Source organism: Alexandromys fortis, unplaced genomic scaffold (assembly GCF_014885135.2).
Source record: "Alexandromys fortis isolate MF-2015 unplaced genomic scaffold, M_Fortis_MF-2015_v1.1 scaffold_420, whole genome shotgun sequence".
Lineage (NCBI taxonomy): Eukaryota > Metazoa > Chordata > Mammalia > Rodentia > Cricetidae > Alexandromys > Alexandromys fortis.
In genome coordinates this window covers 239,458-257,297 of record NW_026068289.1, presented here as the reverse complement: position 1 = coordinate 257,297, position 17,840 = coordinate 239,458, and the positions used below count along the sequence as shown (strand labels likewise).

Here is a 17,840-nt window from a genome sequence, read left to right as displayed (position 1 = left end):
ATCAGATGTAAGCTCTGAGCTGCTGCCCCAGCGCCATGCCTGCCTGTCTATCTGCCTGCTCCCTCCATTCATGATGGTCATGAACTCACCCCCTGGAACCATGAGCCCCAGATGAAATTCTTTCTTTTAGAAGTTACCTCGGTCATGGTGTCTCTTTGCAGCAATATAACAGTGACTAAGACAGATTGTTTAAGAAGTTGCTATAGGAAGCCCTGTTTTAGGCAGGGAAACATATTCTTTGGTATACCAATACATGGCATAGATAGGTATAAAATACTTTATGAGTGATTAAATATTAGCATTTTGACTCCTTTCTGTTGCCCTTCCATCACCCAGCCGCAGACACACTTGGATAGAGACCACATGGCAGGCTTTAGTCTAATGTTTTATTTTTTTTAATTATTTTTTATTTTATTTGTACAGATGTTTTGCCTGCATGTGTGTGTGTCCGCTGCCCTCAGAGGCTAGAAAAGGACATCAGGTCTCCTGGAACTGGAGTTATAGACGGTTGTGAGCTGCCATATGGGTGCTGGGAATCAAACTCAGGTCCTCTGCAAGAACATTTAGTGCTCTTAACAGCTGAGCTACTTCTCCAGCCCTTGCTCTGATCTGTAGTGTAGGTGCCAGGTCTTCTGTGACTGTGACTCACAGTCAGGTGCTTCATCTCATGGAAAAAGAAAAGAAACCCTCTCCTCCCACCTGCAGTTGAAGGGCTTTGTCCCTCTGGAGCTTCTGGATCGGACATTTCTAGAAAAACCACCCAGGCCTCAGACAAGTGGCATTTCTCTCCAGATCTAGGTTCCCCTTCTTATATCCTCATATGGATCTAGAAGGTGATGGCATAAAACTGCTGTGCACAGGTGAGGGATGGTCCCCAGCCTGAGGGACAGCAGAAGGACGCAAAGGGAGGGAAGATGCCATCACTGTGCCGAGATGATGATGGGCAGACTCTGGTAGAGGGGTCCCTCACTGTGACCAACACGAGTGGGTCCTGCTCCATGGAGAACCCTTTGGACAACAGCAGGTGAGGCTCATTGAAGGGAAAGATGGGGTATTCAGAAAGTGGAGTGCACCTGGCTTGCGTGGTACTCCCCCACTCTGTGGTGCATTTTTTTTTTTTTTTAATCAGAGCCTCTTGTCAGAGGGAAGTCCTCGTGTGGCTTCCGTCATTCCTGAGATGTTGCTGATTGCTGTGGTGTTTCTGGTCTGGAAGGAAACACGGGAGAGGAGGAGATTACAGAACGCCACGGGCGAAGACGGAGAAAGGAGGGGTAACACTGGAGCCAACAGATCAGTGTCTGAGGGCTTCCGGCTGTGTAGGATTGAGATGAATACTGACAAACCGTGGAGCCCAGAAGCCTTACAGAAAATTACACAGTAGGTGGGGGCCTTGGGAGAGGGTTGGAGGGGAGAGGAGAGGTAGGGAGGGGGGCAGAGAAAAATGTAGAGCTCAATAAAATTCAATAAAAAGAAATACAATAAAAAAGAAATAAAGAAAATTGTACAGTAGGATTCAGCATAGAGAAAAATGACACGGTGTGGGAAAACAACCACAAAATTTTTAATTAAGATATGTTTGTGGATCTAGGTAACAGAAGAGGCACGTCAATGAATAATGATGTAAACTAGAGATAAATGTGAGCCTTCTGCCCTGAAAAATGGTTTTGGCTTTGCTGCTATAGAAACAGTAGGAAGAGCTTGCAGAGCTCCCCTCTCTCTCCTTACGGTGGAAGGTGCCATCCAGCCCATGCTGTGCACTTGAGGTCTTACAGGTGTTCTTCCTTTTCAGTGCAAAGGAAGTCATTGTATCTGCAAGGTGTCCCCCTCCTCCCAGTCTAACACCATGGCTGGGCTCCTGCCGTTATTGTCAATGCTCTGCCTTAATCTCTTCATGTTCATTTGTTTTGGTGAGAGGGGTCCTCCATCGAGCACAGCTAAGTAAGACCAAATGCTTGATACCAGCAGTGGACACATTGTTGGTCACCCGCACTCATGGTCTGGGGTGCGAGGACATGGTCTAAGGCCTGGGCGTGCAGGAACACAGGGTGGGAGGGACCAACAAGAGCCTCAGGAAGCAGCTCTGTGGGGCTGGAAGGTGAGATGCCCCTGGTTTACAAGAAAGTTGTGTGACTGATTTGAGTAATTTGTCGGCTAACAGTGAGACAGAGTCCCAGACGTTGAGGACCAGATAGGGTTTAGTTCACCTGACTGAAGGAATTAGCAGATCAGAGCTTTCCCGCTTAGCAGTGGGGCTGGGATAATGGGTGAGAACAGGGGATCCTGGATGGGTATTGGCAAGGCAGTGCAAGAAGCCTGAGGCTGAACAACTCTACTAGAACTGGAGTTACAGACACTTGTGAGCTGCCGTGTAGCTGCTGGTGCAAGAGCAGCTAGTGCTCTAACCCCCCAAGGCATCTCTCTAGCCCTGAGTAGTTAGCGCACAGTGAAGGGCTCCATTGTGGCATTTTCTTACACAGATCAAACTATACTTTTCCCACTGCCCGTCTTTGTCTCCTCTTCCAATTTTTTAAAATTTATTTTATTATTTTATGTCTATGAATGTTTTGCCTGCATGTATGTCTGTGAACCACGGCATGTCTGGTGCCTGCAGAGGCCAGAAGGCATCATTGCCTTGGAACTGGAGTTACAGATGGTTGTGAGCTACCACGTGGGTGCTGGGAACTGATCTCAGGTCCTCTGCAAGAGTAGCCAGCCAGTGCTCTTTCTTAACTTCCAAGCCATCTCTCTGGGGCTTTCCTAACCTATTTCTGGTTCCTTTTCTCCCCCTTTGTGCTGAGGATGACATCATTGTCACTATGAGGTCAGATATGACTGAGAGAGTAAAGTCACCAAGATCCCAACTACCAGAGCAGGTATTCAAATCCAGATCCAACTACTAGAGAAGGTATGCAAATCTAGATCCAACTACCAGAGCAGGTATGCAAATCCAGATCCAACTACCAGAGAAGGTATGCAAATCCAGGTACAACTACCAGACTAGGTATACAAATCCAGGTCCAACTACCAGAGCAGGTATGCAAATCCAGATCCAACTACCAGAGAAGGTATGCAAATCCAGGTACAACTACCAGACTAGGTATACAAATCCAGGTCCAACTACCAGAGCAGGTATGCAAATCCAGATCCAGCTACCAGAGTAGGTATGCAAATCCAGATCCAACTACCAGAGCAGGTATGCAAATTCAGGTTCAACTACCAGAGCAGGTATGCAAATTCAGGTTCAATTACCAGAGCAGGTATGCAAATCCAGATCCAAGGGAGCCCCATTATTTGACTGAGCCATCTCTATAGCCCTTGTGTTTTAACCCCATTGCTGTTGTATCTGTGAGCTCCAAGCCCACTCATCGCTGAGCTTTGATGACATGAACGTAAGCCAGGGGCTCTTGCTACTCATCTGTTAGTATGTAATTGTCCAGCCCTAGTGACCCACTTGCCTTTCCGAGGGTGCTTCGCCTTCAGCAGGTCAACAGCCATGGCAAGAGGCAGCAGCAGAACGGGCAGGGCCATCCACAGCAGAGCTATCCTGGAGTCTGAAATGCAAACCCCGGTACGTCACGAGACTAGGAAAACTTGAAGATGGCTCTTTCAGAGGTGCAGCTGAGGACGGGTCTCTCCTGTCTCACAGAGGCCAAGAGAAGCAGGCAAATTTAGCTTTGGTGCCTCCCCCTACCACTCCATTTTCCTTCTTCTTTTTCCAGTTACATCTCTACATCGCAGGACCAGTGGCGGAACTACCGTGATACAACATAATGTCTCCCAGGCTGTAACTACAAGGATTTTGAGGAGAATCAATTTCTAGTGCAGAAAATATCCACAACAGAGAGAGAGAGAGAGAGAGAGAGAGAGAGAGAGAGAGAGAGAGAGAGAGATGTTGTTCTTGGGTGACCCGAGGACAAACTTTGCAAATGACATAGATTTATTTTTAAAAGATTTGTTAACAATCTACCCTATGAGAGAGAAGAAAAAATAGGAGGAAGAAAAGAAGACAAAAGGAGGAAAATTGGGGGAGGAAGAGGAGGAGGAAGAGGAGGAGGAAGAGAAGGAGGAAGAGAAGGAGGGGCAGCAGCAGCCGCAGGCTGAGAGTGAGCGTACACTTGTAAGCCCAGCACTTGTGGTGTGGAGGCAGATGGCAGAAGTCCCAGGCCAGCCTGCGCACACCAATCCTTCCCTCAAACAAAACACACAGAGCCTACGAGTCAGTCTCAACCATCTGACACCTGGTTCCCACACCAGAGGATGGCATGCAGACACCAACCTGAGAGGGAAAACCATGCAGCCTTCTCCTCGCCCCAAGGGAGGCTGATGGAGCAGGTCATATTCACCACCGAGCCGTTTGTGACCTGCAGAAGCGTCTCCACCTGGAACAGCCCCTGGCTCCCTTGATGAAAGGCCTCGGAAAACGATGGCACAGCCCTTCCGCCTCTGTCCCTCCATTGCACCTGGGGCTGTGGGAACCACCCATCTGATGTACATCTCAGCTGCAAGCCTCCATCCTTCAGGACCTCCTGGGTGATCCGCGGGGTGGAGCCCACCGCTGGGGACAGAGACCAAGGAGGCAGAGATCAGCAACTTCCCTGAGGGAGGGAGGGGGCGGTGAGAGCAGCTTGGGGAGGATAGCAGCACTCAGGGCCAGTGGCCCCCTCTGGGAGCTGGGACTGGCTACAGGTTTCTTGTTCTGTTTTTGTATTTTTGATTCCAAAATCTTCTGGGAGGAATGATTTAGGAAGTAAGAAGATAAAATTTCTAATATATATATATTTGTAACCTGGACTCCCATCTCTTTCCTCCTTGCGCTGACAACAAAGTGACTTTGATCAGACAGGAGACTCGGGGACAGCATGGAAGAAACTAGTTAGGAGATGTTTCTCAAAGCAGAGGCAGAAAGCGATGTACAAGTCCTCCAGGCATTCCACGCCCCTGCTCATTCATTTAGACTGGGATTCGGAGAGAGAAATATGAAGGGTAGCCAGGACTTGAGCCTATGTCCTCGACGGCATTTGCTGGCCTTGGAGAGCTGGTTCTGGGGTGATTTTTGTCTGCCGTCCTAGGAGCATACCAAGACTTTATGAAAATTCTGTGTAGGTGGTAGATCCAGCTGAGTCCTCAAATTACATAGTCCCAGAATCTCAGTAGCACTAAAACAACAAGTCTTGCATGAAATTATGGGGAATATTCTCAGATTTCCTGGAACCCATGGCTGCTTTATGGAGGTGCTTGAGAGCCCTGCTTTCCTTATTGTTCTATACTTAAAATTTTAAACCACAGGGAATGCCTGGTACCGCCAGTGGAGCCGAGAACTCATGGTGGTGAAGCTTGTTATTTTGCTAAATGAATGCAGTATCAGACTGTTCTCCAAATTTTTTATCTCTGTACCCTTAGATTATTAGCACTGCTCTCAGACCTCACCAGAGAAGTTTCTTTGGGCAATGGATGGTCGTTAAGACAGAAGCTCACAACTGTCGAAGTGCGGAGAAGGAGCGTCAGTGGGGGGTGCTCAGGCACAAACGGGACCTCTGTATCCCAGGACCTCTGTATCCCGGGACCTCTGTATCCCGGGACCTCTGTATCCCGGGACCTCTGTATCCCAGGACCTCTGTATCCCAGGACCTCTATATCCCGGGACCTCTATATCCCGGGACTTCTGTATCCCAGGACCTCTGTATCCCGGGACCTCTGTATCCCGGGACCTCTGTATCCCGGGACCTCTGTGTCCTGTTCTTGCTACCCTGCCGCCCATGGCTAAGCGACCATCATGGAAGGGTGAGAGAGTAAAGTCGTACGAGCCAGAGGTTCGGGGTGGGCACTATACTGAAACTGTCTGAATGTGACAGGAACTCTGTGCTTAGACAGGGACTCTTGGCAGATGCAGTTGCCAACACAAGATCTGCACAAGATCAAGCTTTCCAGCAGGGAAGAGGGAGGGGATCACAAGCCCTACCCCTAGCTGAGGAGCTGTGGACAGTGGATGGCTTCAGGGGAGGGGTGAGTCAGTTCTCTTTGTGTGTGGGACCCTCACCCCTTATTCTCAAAGGGGCAAGAAGAAATTTCCTAGCAGAATGTTTTCCCAGGAGGATAGTGGCCTTTCCCTCTCCCACCCAGGAGATTCCGAGCACAAGGTCACTTAGTTCTGCCCAGCCAGCCACCTGGTACAGGCTGATAAAGATGGCCTAACTCAACAACAGTGGCCTTGCTCTAAGAACAAGGAAAAGAATGGGAGGGAGCAAAAGTCCTTGTACTGTGCCAAAGCATCTTCAAAGATTCTCTTTGTAGTTGTGCCTTTAAAAGCTCACCCCACAGAGGAGACACAACTCCTCTCTACCATGTTGTAACGGGGATGGAGATGAGTTCCAAACATGTTTGTATTATGCTGATTAAACCTTGCTTATTACAGTCTGGGCCTCCCTGATGGTCTCTCTCTGGGGGTTGTAATCTGGGCACAACAGTGGCTGTGACTCCTGTTAGGCTGACCACGCCCCAGGGGATGGCTCCACTCCCATGAGTATAGACAGGATAAACTGGAGTTGGTGGGTTATTAAATTAAAAAAAAAGAGGATAGGAAGTTGGGGGGTAAAGAAGGGAGGGTAGCTCTTGGAGGAGTTAGGTGGAAGGAGTTGGGGTGAATATGATCAAAATTCGTGGTTTGAAATTCTCAGAGAAATAGTAAAAAATATTGATTTAAAGACTTCAAACCAGCATGCCTGAAGTTGTGATCTTGCAGTATCTATGGTGGGGACTGCACTGAAAGTTCAATATAAACTTGAAAATGAATGCGCATGGTGAATATTTGGGGGGCAGAAACATCTCCCAGTAACTAGCCTATGTCACAGTGTTAAGCTGGAGAAGCCCAAGAGCTGCCTGGAATCCTTACCCATCACCTGCACATCCACACGGGCCTCCTGGTAGACACCGTCTTTTCCGAAAAGGCACCGGTATTTCCCATCATCTGAAGTTCGGGCATCGTGGATCCGCAGGGTCAGCTTTCCCTCGTGCACGGCATCTCTCATCACCACAGTCCTCCCTCTGTATTCCGCCATCTGCTCTCCCGCCGAGTGGGACCCGCCCACATGCACGTGGACTGCGGGGTAGTAGTGGGACCGGACCCACCTCACCTCCATGCTCTGGGCGTCAGCTTCAGGTGACAGGTGACACGTTATTTCTATGTTCTCTCCGACTCGGACAAGGATGGGCTGGGAAGGTCCAATCACCCTTGCGGAAGCTGTTAAATGAACCAGCACGGAAAAGTAACTCCACCAACACGGACACCTCCTGTGAGGTTCAGAACCCATAAGCGCCCCACGGGAGGTCTGAGGCTCAGGGTCACCCTTGGAGGAGGGTGGGACTCATGGTCTCAGGGTGCCGGAGGTCCTTGCTCAAGGAAGAGCCTGGCTAGCCTGAAGATAAGGCTAGTTAAAGCTTAGACTGAGCGCCAACAAGGGAACGATTTTATCGCTAAAGTGCTCAGCAGAAAAGGGATACTCCATCACACCCCATCACTGCCGATCTGGCTGACTTTGTGCAGAGTCAGTCCATGCCTCAGAGTTTTAAACTATGAAATCTATCTACTGCTACTCAAATCCTAAGACTGTTGTGCGATTAAACAAAGATTTTTTTTTTGCTGACCATGCAATGTGAGCAGAGATTCGGAGAGATGAGGGTGCTGGAGCCCACACCACCAGGGCTAAAAGTGAGCGCCAGGTGGGTGTGGTAACAGAAATCAAAGAAGCCCTTTCCTACACCAGTGTCTGAAGGAGGCTGTGGAGGTCTGGGCCTGCCATTCCCTTTCCGTGTCATCTTAACCAGCACCGGGAGAGCCTGGGCTCTCTTTCTTGTGGGGGTCAGGAGGTTTCCTGGTTGCTTTCCACGCCCTGCCCTCCTCCAGGGAGGGGTGTGCACGAGGGTCTCACTCACCCAGCTCTGTCTGGAGTTTCTCTGGAGAAAGAATAAGAAACACATTTTAAGGAATTTTGTCTAAAGGAAAGGAAAGAAACTGTCTTCAGAAATAAAGGTAAGCTTTACGGTTTATTTAAGAACTCAATTTACTTAAAAAATACCAAAAGCAGAAAAATAATTCTTCCCCACGAATCATCTGGTGACACTGATTTTACTTTTTTTCCCAATAAAAAGCTGTCAATTTTATCACCATCAATTCAGTTTGCTTTGGCTGATATTAAGTGCTGGTAAAAAAAAATACATACTGTTTTTATAAATGAATACCAAGTATGAACTAGATGACCACAAACAAGCATCACTTAGAATCCCAAACTGGGGCTGTATGGCACTAATCTAGTATCAACACATTTGCTTTTTAATGCATCTTACATCGCAGTACATCCAGAGTGTCCTAAGAGTCTCCATCCAATTCAAGGCATTTAAAGACAATACTTGTCACAAATGTGACACAATGTCACATCGGCTCACTCTATAGTAACATAGTAACACCTTGGGAGGCTCAGCCAAGAGGATTGCTGTGGGGTTGAGGCCAGCCTGGACTACAGAGTGAGACTCTGTCTCAAAAGAAAAACAGAAGCCTGTTTCAGATAGCAGACAGATAGGCAGGCAGATAGACAGGTGGATACACAGACGAAAGACAGGTAGATGGTAGATAACTAGGAAGATGGGTGGATGATAGATGATGATTGACACACAATTAATAAAAACTCAGAGAATGAAATTGGGGTTCAGCCTGAAGATCTAAGAAGCAAATCAGCCAGTCACTGACTCTTTCTTATCTTGACCTCAGTCTGAAAATGGTGATCCTGCCTCCAGGAATCTCAGAATGGGACTGAAACCGAGAGCTGTCTCCTCCCATTTCATAATCCTCTCTAGGGCTTGGATCAGAGATGTGCACCACGGGGATTAAAGTCATGCACCACCCAGTTTCTATGGCAACTAGAGTGGCTACTGGGATTAAAGGAGCATGCCATTGTTGGCTGGTCTGCAAGGCTGGCCAGTGGGGCTGTTTTTCTTTCCTGATCCCCAGGCAAGCTTTATTTAATAAAATACAAGTGAAATGCCGCGCCAGATGAATTATGGATGGATGATAGGTCAATGATAGATTGATAGATGACGGCGATTGGCAGATAGACATGTGATAGCTAGGTGGTGGAGTAGATATATGAATGATAGATAAACGATGGATAATTGATAAATGGTTGATAGGTAGATGACTGACTGATAGATAGGTAGATAAGACAGGCAGGCAATAGATGATACTGGGCGCTAAATAGGTCTTTATCCTTAAGCATGAGGATTTTTCTGGGCTCCCAAAGTCATTCAGTGTCCTTCTCTCTGTCCCTGCTCTAACTTCTAACAGCTTAGGCAACAAACCTCACCACTACCATATTGTGTTTTGATTGTTCTTGTTACTGTTTATTGTCAAGACTATAATTAAGAAGCTGTTAGAGGAACCATCTCATGCTGACTAAGCTCGTGATTGGTTCCCGGGGGTGGGGGGTAACTGGTATAGCACAGGAAAGTGTGTCAGTTGGAGGAATATTTTTATTGTATTTCCAGTTGGAGAACTATTCTTGTTATATTTTCAATGTATTGAATACCTGGGAGGAAAAATCAGCACTGAAGTAAAACACAGAACTTGAAAATGCCTGAAATCCTATGAACTGCCACCTAATCAAAATGCACAGGAAGCCTTTTATGAAAATGTTTATTAATTTTAACATATTATTTAAATATCATTAAAGAAAATATGTGTTACTGCCGAGAAGCCCCCCTCCCCCAACCCTTCATGGTGCCCAAGCGGAGCACTGACCTGGCAGGGCAAAGGCGGCCTCCTTGGCCTCTTCGAGGCCACGGCTGTAGATGAAGCAGGAATAGGTCTCTGAAGTATCGTTCCTGACCACTAGTGTGTCTTCCACATAGAACAGCCCGTCTTCACCCAGCACGTGATTCTGAGAGAAACTCAACATCTCTTCTCCCCACGTGGCCTCCCAATAGACCTCAGGCTCAGGGAACCAGCCCTGGGACGTGCATACAAGCTGGATCCCTCCTTCTCCAGGTCCCTCCATGTGGATGTTTGGAGAAGATCCTAGGGCTGGAGAGAGAGGGAGAGAGAGAGAGAGAGAGAGAGAGAGAGAGAGAGAGAGAGAGAGAGGACATATTTTAAGTCTAGGGCCCAAAGAAGGCATCAAGATCCTGAGTCCTTCACAGGGAGGAGGTGGGAGCCCAGGACCCAGAAGCAGACAGCGTTACCAGGGTTTCTTCACACTCAGCTGAGTTCTGGTTTTTTTTTTTTTTTTATTTGTTCCCCAGACTGTGTCTTTAACCTGACCACACTTTTCTTCAGAATCAGATGGTAAAAACGGAGTGGAGACAAACATGACAGATTCGTGGTACTGCAGAGACGTGGTGTGATTTATTTACAATAACCTCTGTGCCCCCAGCTTTTCTATTTCCTCTCTCACTGGTCTCTGTACTAGGTGCCTTGTCTGCCATTTTTGGATGATATCTGGACTCTGATTTAAATGAGATATTTATTATTAAACTCAGACATCACGTTCATGGGCTATTTTCATTTCTTCTGTGGGCAGCTGCAATTTTGGCATTTAGTAAAATGCACGAGAAATTACTGTGCCTTAACATATTTTTCAGTGGGGAAATCTAACTGATTTGTATAAATCATGAAGTGTTTTCTATAACAACAGAATCATTCACGTCTCTGGTTGAGCGAATAAATGAATAAGCTTTTCCTTTCACCCAGAGAAAACTCCTGACTTAACTCTAAATGTCCCTGGGCGTGACATGAGTCAGTGTGCAGCTCCAATCGCATCTCAGAAACACACGGATTCGCACGTCCATTTTGAATCAGCTGAACACAGTAGTGGGAACAATTGCAGCCATGAGTGTGAAGGAAAAAAAGTTAAGTGTGGCATTTTCTCCAAAGAACTAAAGGCAGACCTCATGTGTAGCCTCATTTTCCCTCTTCTGGGAAATCACCCAACGAACTCAAGGCCACACTCACTCACTGCAGAACCCTTCCCAAAGCCCCAGCTGTAAGACCAGCCTGGATGTCCATCTGGATGTCCACCCACAGAGGAGTGGGCAGAGAAAATGGGGGGTGAGTGCACAATGGTGTTTTGTTAAATTTTATTTTATGTGCGTGGGTGCTTTGTCTGCATGTGCATCTGTGCAACACGTGTGTGTCTGGTGCGTGTGGGGCCCAGAGAGGCACTGGATGCCCTGGAACTGGAGTTACAGGAGGTTCTGAACTGCTGTGTGGGTGCCAGGAATCAAACCTGGGTCCTCTGGAGGAGCAACAAAATGCTCCTAACTGCCGAGCCATCGCTCCAGCTCCCACACTGCTGCTTGTTCACCCCAGGATTGAACTAAGTTAGCCACGGGAAGTGGATGGACCTGGAGGCCATCATATTAAGTAGAAGGAGATTATGGGATGGGAGAGGGAGACAGGAGAGGGCAATGGACAAATATGATCAAAGTCCACGATAAATTTGAATGAAAGTGTGATGAAACCCATCACTTTGCACAAGGAATACAGGCTAATGGATTTTTTTTTTTTAAAGACAGGGTTTCTCTGTAGCTTTGGAGTCTATCCTGGAACTAGCTCTTGTAGACCAGGCTGGCCTCAAACTCATAGAGATCCGCCTGCCTCTGCCTCCTGGGATTAAAGGTGTGTGTCACCACTGCCTGACTGCTAATGGATTTTTAAGAGGTGGTAGTAGCAAGGAAAGAAACTGCACTGGCCAGAGAGGTGAGTGTCCCCAGAGAATCCTTCCCCTGGCGAAGCGACCGGGTTTGCCTGACTTCCCCCTCAGCATGAGAAATGGTTATGATGGCGTGGACAAATCCCGGCATAGAGGGGGAGTGGGCATGAATCCCAACACTAGCGAGAATTCCTTGGCCACTGACAGCTACTGGGAGGAGGACCAGTTTTCCGTAGGGCACAGCTCCTGGGAGGCTGACCAAGCTCAGTAGATGGCCACACACCCGAGGATATGGACGGACAGCACACACTGTACTGGATGAGGGGAGGGAGAGGAGGAGACATAGGTGTACAGGGAAGAAAGGGGGTGGAGTCTGGGAGGAGCTGGGGAGGGGAAGAAGATGATCAAAATACACTGTATGAAGTTCTCGACGAATTAATAAAAATGCAGAAGAGGTCTGGGGAGATGGTCCAGTGGTTTAGAGCTCTGACTGCTCTTCTGAAGGACCTGGGTTTGATTCCCAGCACCCACATGGGGCCTCACAATCACCTCTAACTCCAGTTCTGGGATATCTGAGCCTCCTCTGGCCTCCATGGGCACTGAGCACACACAGAGTGCACAGACACACACAGGCAAAACACACAAACACATAAAGTAAAAACAAATAATTCTTTTTTAAAAAATGAGTAAGAAAAATTGTGTGTATGTGTGTGCGTGTGTGTGTGTGTGTGGTTGAAAGGAGATTTTTCAGTAAGGTGAGTGCTTATCCTCCTTGTGGCCCGGGGACCCCTGTGCAGATAGATACTCACCCGCCACTCGGAGCAGCACGCTTGCCTCCTTCCAGTTGTCCCCTTCCTGGAAGCGGCACCAGTATTGCCCATCGTCACCTGGCTGGTTCTGGTGGATCTTCAGGGCCACACTTCCCTCGTGAGTGCTGTCCTCTGTCCACTCCACCCTGCCTCTGTATTCCTCCATCTGTAGCCCGGCCACCTCGGCTCCGTCCCGGTGCACAATCACAGGCGTGTCGGGGTCGGAGCGGTACCACCGCACCTCCATGTGCGCCGCTGTCCTCTTGGGGAGGAGCTGACATGTTAGCAGGGCATCTTCCCCGACTTTGGCCAGGATGGGAAGGGCAGGCCCCACTACTCTGAAGTCATCTACAGGACAGTGGAAAGGAAAAGAGCTAGAGAACGGGGATGCTTGAGGAGCCAGGGTGCTGGGATTCGGTACCAGGAGGCTGGAGGGATTTAATGCCAGTGTTTCAGTGAATCTGAGCATGGACATTTGTACATTTTCTGGTTGAAAAAAAAAACCTGTATGTATCCTAAAGTTTAAAAATGTGATCCTATGCTTGTTCCTTCCTAGTCCGGCTGGAGTTGGTGAGCTCCCATTAGCTCAGGTAGACTGTTTCAGTGGGGGTCCCCTTCATGGTCTTGACCTCTTTGCTCATACTCTCACTCCTCCCACTCTTTTCCAGTGCTCTGATGCGGGACTCTGCCTCTGTTTCCCTCAGTTGTTGGATGAAGGGTCTATGGTGATATTTAAGATATTCATCAGTCTGACTACAGGGCAAGGCAAGTTCAGGCCCTATTCTCATTGGGTGGGTACCGTGTTCAGCCTAGATATATTAGGGAGCAATGTTCCTTACCCTCTCGGAGGAATGGATGGGGGAGGGACGGAGAGAGGTAAGTTGAGGGAATGGGAGGAGGGGAGAGAGTGAGAACTTGGGTTGGTATGTATAATGAAAAGATATAGTTTGTTTTCTTTTTTTTTAAAGTGAAAAATAAAATAAAATAAAAATCTGAGCATGAATGCATCACCAGCCTTGTGGTTTGGAGGTAATTCTATGGCCAAGGAACCTTTGAGACCTGGGACATTTTTAAAGTATTTTATTTTTAATTATGCACCTTTGTGTGGACACACACGTGTGTGCAGACGAGATGGGCGCATCAGACCCCTGGGAGCCGGGGTTACCAGTGGTGTTGAGCCGTGTGCCGTAGGGACTGGGAACTGAACCCAGGCCTCTGGCAGAGCATTCAGCACTTGCAACAGCAGAGCCACCTCTTCTCTCCTGGGACTTTTACTCTGAAGCCACCCAATCTGAAGACACCAACAGTGACGACACCTCTGGGTTTCACTCCCAAATAAATTAATACGTGAGATGATGTTTCTACAGGAAATTTTATCTTGATTCTATGGCCATTTCTATGGGGAATTTTATCTTGATTCTATAGCCATTTTGAGTTTAGGTAAACCAACGATGCCACCAGGTCCTGCAGCCTTGCAGGGCCACTCATCCCAGGGAGGGAACAGACTTGCTTGTTTCCTTCCTTCTAGAGAAGGCAAAAGTCCAGGAAGTGGCAAAAGTGGGTTTCACAGAGGTGGGTTAGAGGCATGGTTTGTCTAGAAAGTTCAAGTCTTCTGGTCAAATTTTAAGTCATCTTCCTTGACATCTGAATATCATAGAGATGTTTGATAGTTCTCTATGATGCTGGCCTAGGGTCTCTATTGCTGTGATAAACACCATGACTGAAAAACAAGTTGGGGAGGAAAGGGGTTATTAGGCTTACACTTCAGCATTGCTGTTCAGCACTGAAGGAAGGTAGGACAGGAACTCAAACAGGGCAGGAACCAGGAGGCAGGAGCTGAGGCAGAGGCCATGAGGGTGCTGCTTACTGGTTTGCTCTCCATGTTGCTCAACCCACCTTCTTATAGAACCCAGGGCCAGCATACCAGGGGCAGCACCACCCACCATGGACTGGGCCCTCCCACACTGATCACTAAATGAGAAAATGCCTTACAGCTGGATCTCATCCAACCGTTTCCTCTACTGAGGCTCCTTCCTTTGATGACTCTAGCTTGTGTCAAGTTAACATACAAAACCGGCCAGTACAGTTGCTATGTTTAAGAATTTCAAGCGTCATTTGTACACCACATTCTTCCTCCACAGTCCCAGTAAGACAGACCAGGAGTTCAAGGTCATCTTGGCTACTGACGCCCCTGGGCCTTGTGAGGCCTTTTCTAGGCAGGGGGAGAAGCTGGGAAGCTTAGCAGAGAAAGATGCTTGCAGCCTATCCTGAAGAACCGAGTTCAAGTCCCAGGGTTCACATGGTGGAAGAAGAGAACCAGCAACTTGTCTTCTGACTTCCGCACACAAGCAGCGCCATGAACATGAGCCCCGCCCCCACATAAGTGTAACATTAAAAGCTAAATAAAAGTAGTTATAAGAATAAATTTATTTAAGTCAGACTTAAGATGAAATAAAATAAGTACGGCTCAAAAATGCTCCCCAGAACTTAAATAGAGCTCTTGTGTCATCCGCTGGTGGGATTTACATGTGACATCCTTACCCACAGGGTTAAAAGCACGAGATGAAAACTGCGCATGCTCCAACTACCGAGTCAAGCTCGCTTCCAGGTGACTCTCATTGCTATCTAAAGTTGTTACGGGCTCCCAAGAGATGAGCAACAAAGTAAGAGCTTTCCAGAGCCGGGGTTGGAAAGCCCTGCGTGAGCCCTGGACCTCTACACCCCGAGTTACTGCACCATCCGGTGTTGTGTATCTTAGCTACGCAGGGCGCCAGCAAGGGAGGAAGGGACCCTACCTGGGTGCTTCACAGTCAGCAGAAGGAAGAGCAAGGAGGCAGCCACGCCGGGCAGACTGTAGCCTGGGTAATCCACCATCCTCCCTGGAGCAAACACAGGAGAGAGTGTGGCAGTGATACCCAGCATGTCCTGCAGGGCCCTGCTTGCTGTGGCTTGTTTGCTTGCCCTGTCAACTCGATTCAAGCTAGTGCAGCCATTCTCTGCCTTTCTAACGCTGTGACCCTTCAATACAGCTCCCCGTGTGGTGACCCCCAACCATAGCACTGTTCTCTAGTGGCTGCTTCATAACTGTAATTTTGGTAGTTATGAATCATACTGTAAATATCTGTGTTTTCTGATGGTCTTAGGCCGCCCCTGGGAAAGGTTCATTTGACCCTCAAAGGAGTCGCCACCCACAGGTTGAGAAATGTTGAGCTAGAAGAGGGACCCTCAGTGGAGGAGCTGCCTCCATCGGATTAGCCGGTGGGCAAGTCTTTAAGGTGTTGTCTTGGCTAATGATTGATGAGGGTGGTCCAGCCCACTGTGGGCGGTGTTGCCCCTGGACAGCCAAACTGAGCAAGCCATAGGGGGCCAGCCAGTAAGCACTGTTGGCTCAGGGTCTCTGCTTCAGCGCCTGCCTCCAGGTTCTTGCTGAGTTCCTGCCTTGACTGCCCTTCATAGTAGATGGTAAGCTGTTAGAGTAACCCTTTCCTCCCCAGGTTGCATCTGGTCTTTATGCTTATCACAGCCACAGAAAGCAAGGGAGGACAGTGTCCGATGGTGATTAAGAAAGCTTAATAGACAACCAACACCAAACCCGTCACTGTCAAACCATTGTCTGTCTCTAGTCTGTGTGCTTACTGATCGCAGCTGACCCCCTGCCTCACGTCTGACCTCTCCTGTGAGGCACGTTTGTAGGTACTCCTGAGGCCCCACCCCCTGACATCTCACGTAGTCCAGGATGGCTGGCTTCTAACTTGTTGTCTAGCCAGCGATGGCCTTGAACTCCTCCCTCTACATCTCGATAGTACTGAGATCAAAATTCCATGCACCCGGAGGCAATACTGAAGAGGATGAGGCAGGAGGATGTCCAGTTTGAGGCCAACCTGAGCTGGAGGAAGTTTCCTGGTTGAAATGAAAAGCAGTCCCCAGATAGAGATGAAAACATTAAAAAAAGACTCAGCCTGGTGTGGTGGCTCACTATCATTCCAGCACTCAGAAGGCTGAGGCAGGAGGATTGCCCTGAGTTGGAAGTCAGTAAGGGCTCTAGAGTGAGAACCTGCCTCAGAACACTGCTCTCTGAAAAACGCACAGTGGAGATTAACAGGAAGTGAGAGCCATCGTGACTGGTGGCTGTTTTCTGACAGGTCACCAGCTGTTACACAGACCTTACTTCCTCATTTTAGTAGGCTTCTCCCAAATCCCAAGTCCATCCTTCACTAGAGACTCTGCAAGCCACTCACCTGTCTCTCTCTCCTTTGGGGGGAAACCGAGGCTCTGGCGTTGTGTTGTCTCTCACCCACAGTGTTCCTCATCCACATAGCAGGTGTCTAAAGGCGGGTGAGGTCAGGACTCGCTGGCTGGAGAGGCAACCGTGGAGCAGCCCCAGGAAGCAGAGGCATCTTTGGGTTGGGTGAAGGGAGATGTGAATGCTTCCAGCCTAAAGGCAGAGCCCAATCCTCAAGGTTCACTCTGAAATGAGACTCCTGTCAGAACAGCACACTCACCTCCGTCCACCGCAATACACTCAAAAGCGAAACTCAGAGGCCGGGTGGACTTTGGCTGGGCTCTCTCTGATTTCGCTAGACTTCTAGGCATAGATATAGCATCGGCACTTACCTTGTCAGAATGCCAGCGCTCAGGCTGGACCCTGCTCCACACCCTGTCCAGCAGGTAGGACCTGGCGCCTGGTATTGCCCCATATCACGGCTACCTTTGTCCTGCCCACGAGACTGCTGAATTTCTATGGTTCTCCACATAGGGCAGGCTCCCCTCGGAACACAGTCTGTGGTCCTGCAGGGTTGGGAGCATGACCGTCTGTTTATACTCAATATTAACCCTACTGAAGAGAAAACTAGATCTTATCCGCACTAAAGAGAAAACCGAGGGGGTGACGTTCCTTCCCCGAGACCAGAGCATCAGGCCGAGGTGCCCTGTGTGCCTTGGTTGCTTTTTTTTTTAATCTCTTTTTCTGGAAAACAAAAAGCTTTTAACCAAGAAATCTGATAAGGTTCCTGACACAGTGTGTAGGAGGCTGCTGGGTGCCCCGTTGTGTGCTCTTCTTCCCACAGCCCTTCCTTGGGGCTCCCCTGAATTCTTCCATGCTGAGGGGGTCTCTAGATCCACTCATCCACTCTCAAGAGCAGGTAGAGCAGTGTTTAGCTTCTTTGGAAGAATTCTCCTCATTGTAACAGTGTAGTAGCAGAAGCATACAAAACACTATGGTTGGGTTCAAGCTGAGTGTCCTCATTCCTTCTCTCTCAGGATGCTTGGCCAATCCTGCTCCATCTGGCACACAGCTACTGAATTTGGTGTACAGATAGTGGGTCTAGATGAGGCC

General features: G+C 48.5%; 1 protein-coding gene across 1 annotated transcript; it reads right to left on the bottom strand.

Moving 5' to 3' along the window:
- Positions 1 to 437: 437 nt before the first annotated feature.
- Btnl2 (butyrophilin like 2) lies at positions 438 to 17,002 on the bottom strand. Its single transcript, XM_050132289.1, has 10 exons — positions 16,744 to 17,002; positions 15,301 to 15,384; positions 12,506 to 12,853; positions 9,788 to 10,069; positions 7,930 to 7,950; positions 6,890 to 7,237; positions 4,277 to 4,555; positions 3,452 to 3,551; positions 1,985 to 2,106; positions 438 to 1,206 (listed from the first exon to the last, which is right to left on the bottom strand). Exons 2-10 carry the CDS (start codon positions 15,377 to 15,379, stop codon positions 1,139 to 1,141), a joined length of 1,647 nt encoding a protein of 548 aa, XP_049988246.1. The 5' UTR covers positions 15,380 to 15,384; positions 16,744 to 17,002; the 3' UTR covers positions 438 to 1,138.
- Positions 17,003 to 17,840: the final 838 nt, after the last annotated feature.